Source organism: Aplysia californica, unplaced genomic scaffold (genome assembly GCF_000002075.1).
Source record: "Aplysia californica isolate F4 #8 unplaced genomic scaffold, AplCal3.0 scaffold00041, whole genome shotgun sequence".
Lineage (NCBI taxonomy): Eukaryota > Metazoa > Mollusca > Gastropoda > Aplysiida > Aplysiidae > Aplysia > Aplysia californica.
In genome coordinates this window covers 1,010,534-1,013,033 of record NW_004797311.1, presented here as the reverse complement: position 1 = coordinate 1,013,033, position 2,500 = coordinate 1,010,534, and the positions used below count along the sequence as shown (strand labels likewise).

The 2,500-nt window shown below is 40.7% G+C and overlaps 1 protein-coding gene across 1 annotated transcript in view; it reads right to left on the bottom strand.

The window, feature by feature from the left end:
* The window catches only part of LOC101848724 (acetylcholine receptor subunit beta), a 10,531-nt gene that overhangs the window by 121 nt on the left and 7,910 nt on the right, over positions 1 to 2,500 (bottom strand). Inside the window, exon 4 of the mRNA XM_005092180.1 lies at positions 1 to 74. This exon is cut by the window's left edge and continues 121 nt beyond it. Within this exon, the coding sequence (XP_005092237.1) occupies positions 1 to 74 (74 nt within the window). The remainder of the gene's footprint in view (positions 75 to 2,500) is intronic.

Sequence of the window (2,500 nt, the reverse complement as noted above, 5' to 3'; positions counted from 1 at the left end):
CACTCGTTCTTGATGGCGTCACGTCTGTCCTGATCCTCCAAGCGCATCTCGTTCTTCTCTATCGTCTGATACACCTGAAAGGGGAGAGAAAAACGGATCCTGTGTCAAAAATATTGAAACAGTGACCTTGTTAAGACGCTGGACTCACTTTTGTTCCTGTTGCACGTCCGCAAATTTGTCTTTATGCGGACCCAGCCAGGTACTTTATGAAACGAGACTCGCAACACTACTCTTTCAAAATCCATGAGTTTTATTCCATTGCTCTGCTCTGCAGGGTAGGACACTGTAGTCCACCCGGCAAATATACATCACATTCATATTCCAAGTTTACCCTCGTGTAAACAGATACTTCAGAGACAGCAAGGAAGGATGTTATATGACAATGATAAGACTTTGAACTCCTAAAGGATTATGCTGGGTTTCTCCACAGGAATTAACTGCGCAACTGGAAATGAAGATTAGGATGAACCTGTCGGCCATTTGAGGTCTTTTAAAAATATTTTTTGTTCGTCTATTTCAGCACAGTTCAGGACTACAGACAGAACTCACACAAAGTGTATCGTGAGAACAATTAAAGCTATAAAAGAATACCCTGGTGAATCTTGTACATCGCAACACCATCTCAGTACATGTGTGCTGTTAAGCCTCATATTTCCAATCCCCCCCAGAAAAAAAAATCAAGACTTGAAATAAAAAACAACAACCCAACAACTAGATTCTAGCTAACAAGTTATCATAATTCTAAGAAAGAATAGCCTCCTCAGTCGAACAGAAGGAAAAGGAATTTATGTTTGCACAAAAACTGCATTACTTACACAAATATACTTCACGTGTTTTAAAGACCTGCCCATGATTGATTTAACAATTTGAGGAATTCGTTGGGTTTTTTTTCCAGGAATTGACAATTTGACGGGGGAAAGGCATGTTTATGGCTTGCTTCAACCCCATTATTTAAATCCACTACAGAGAACAGCCAAAACAAACTGAATGACAACATTGATTGTTTGTTTTATGAAATGCTCAGTTTTTCATAGACGACCCAAAGTATTCGTTGGAGACATGCGGAGAAATACTCTTCCAGAGCTTTTTGAAATGTCATCACACTCATAAATGAATGTTTTGTCACCAGAAGATATTATGATTTAACATTTACTAGTACGTGTTCAGAACATGTCCCAAAAGCAAAAGGCATACAACACATTCCCTAGCTTTATTTCGCATTTGGCACACGTCATGCTGAGCAACATAACGTCTCCCGTAAGTCCCGAGCCAAAGAGTTCTATCTACAAAAACTGTTATTGAAGACGTAACCTTTTGACTCAGGGGCCCTCGTTCTGCCATCAGTCAACCGAGGCACTGTTTGGAAAGCTCGCTATGCACAGCAAGGTGAGAAGCTGCTGGGTGCGGCTCGATGTGGCTTATAGTCCAGGTGGTTTAACGATCAGGTCATAAACGGCACAGATACCGTCGTGCATAGGAGCCGACGTTCACGTAGGCCAACCGTGCTTTCCGCCAAGTACGAGGTGAGCGATCTTTCACCAGACATGATTTTCTGCTTTTCGGCGTTTTAAGGACAAATGTTTTCTTTCCAGGATAGCCAAAAAATACGAATATTTATGTTTTACGTACGTATCGACATAATTTAGATCATAAGGGGGGGGGGGGGATAGGGATAGGGTAGGCCATTGTCAGCCATGTAGTGCTGTACAGGTCTTGAGTTTGAAAAAAAGTGAAACACATCGATATAACGTCGGTTATCGGAGACGGACGTTAAATTTGGAAATCTCGGCACAATGACAGAGACCCCCGAGGGAATTGAAATAAACGCATTTTCAGCATTACATAACTCCACAGATGCTGTTGGTTTTTTTTTCTTCAAATGTTCAGCAAAATCTCTTTTTATCCAGTTGAGAATGTACCATCAGCAAAAAACAAAAAACAACAAAAAACAAACAAACAAAAAACCCAAAAAAACCCAACAAAAAACAAAGAAAGAAAAGACAAAAGTAATAAGATAAATACTTTTTAAAAAAAATTGAGGATTAAATGAGTGGTATCGCTTTAATCGGCTCCTTCAATAAAGAATGCACAACAACGCCTTTGCCTTCTATCACCGATGAGTCACGAATTTGTGGACAGAATTTCCCTAGGATTTTACTCACACCCCCCCCCCCCAAAAAAAAAAATCATCCCATGACGATTGATTTTCCCCAGAGCTTACACTCTCAGTGGCTAGAGTTTTAAACCAACCTTTAAGGCATTTTTATATTGGTGTTGAAATGCTGAAAGGAGCGTTTATTACCTACAGCAAACGGTAAAGTAAAATCGAACTTCTCTTTTCCGGTCTCACGTCTCTCTATTTCACTCTTTCCCTGATTTTCCCACTCTCGAACATTTTGTCTGTCTGTCTTTCTGTCTGTCTGTCTGTCTGTCTGTCTGTCTGTCTGTCTGTCTGTCTGTCTGTCTGTCTGTCTGTCCCCTCCCCCCACCTCTCTCTCTC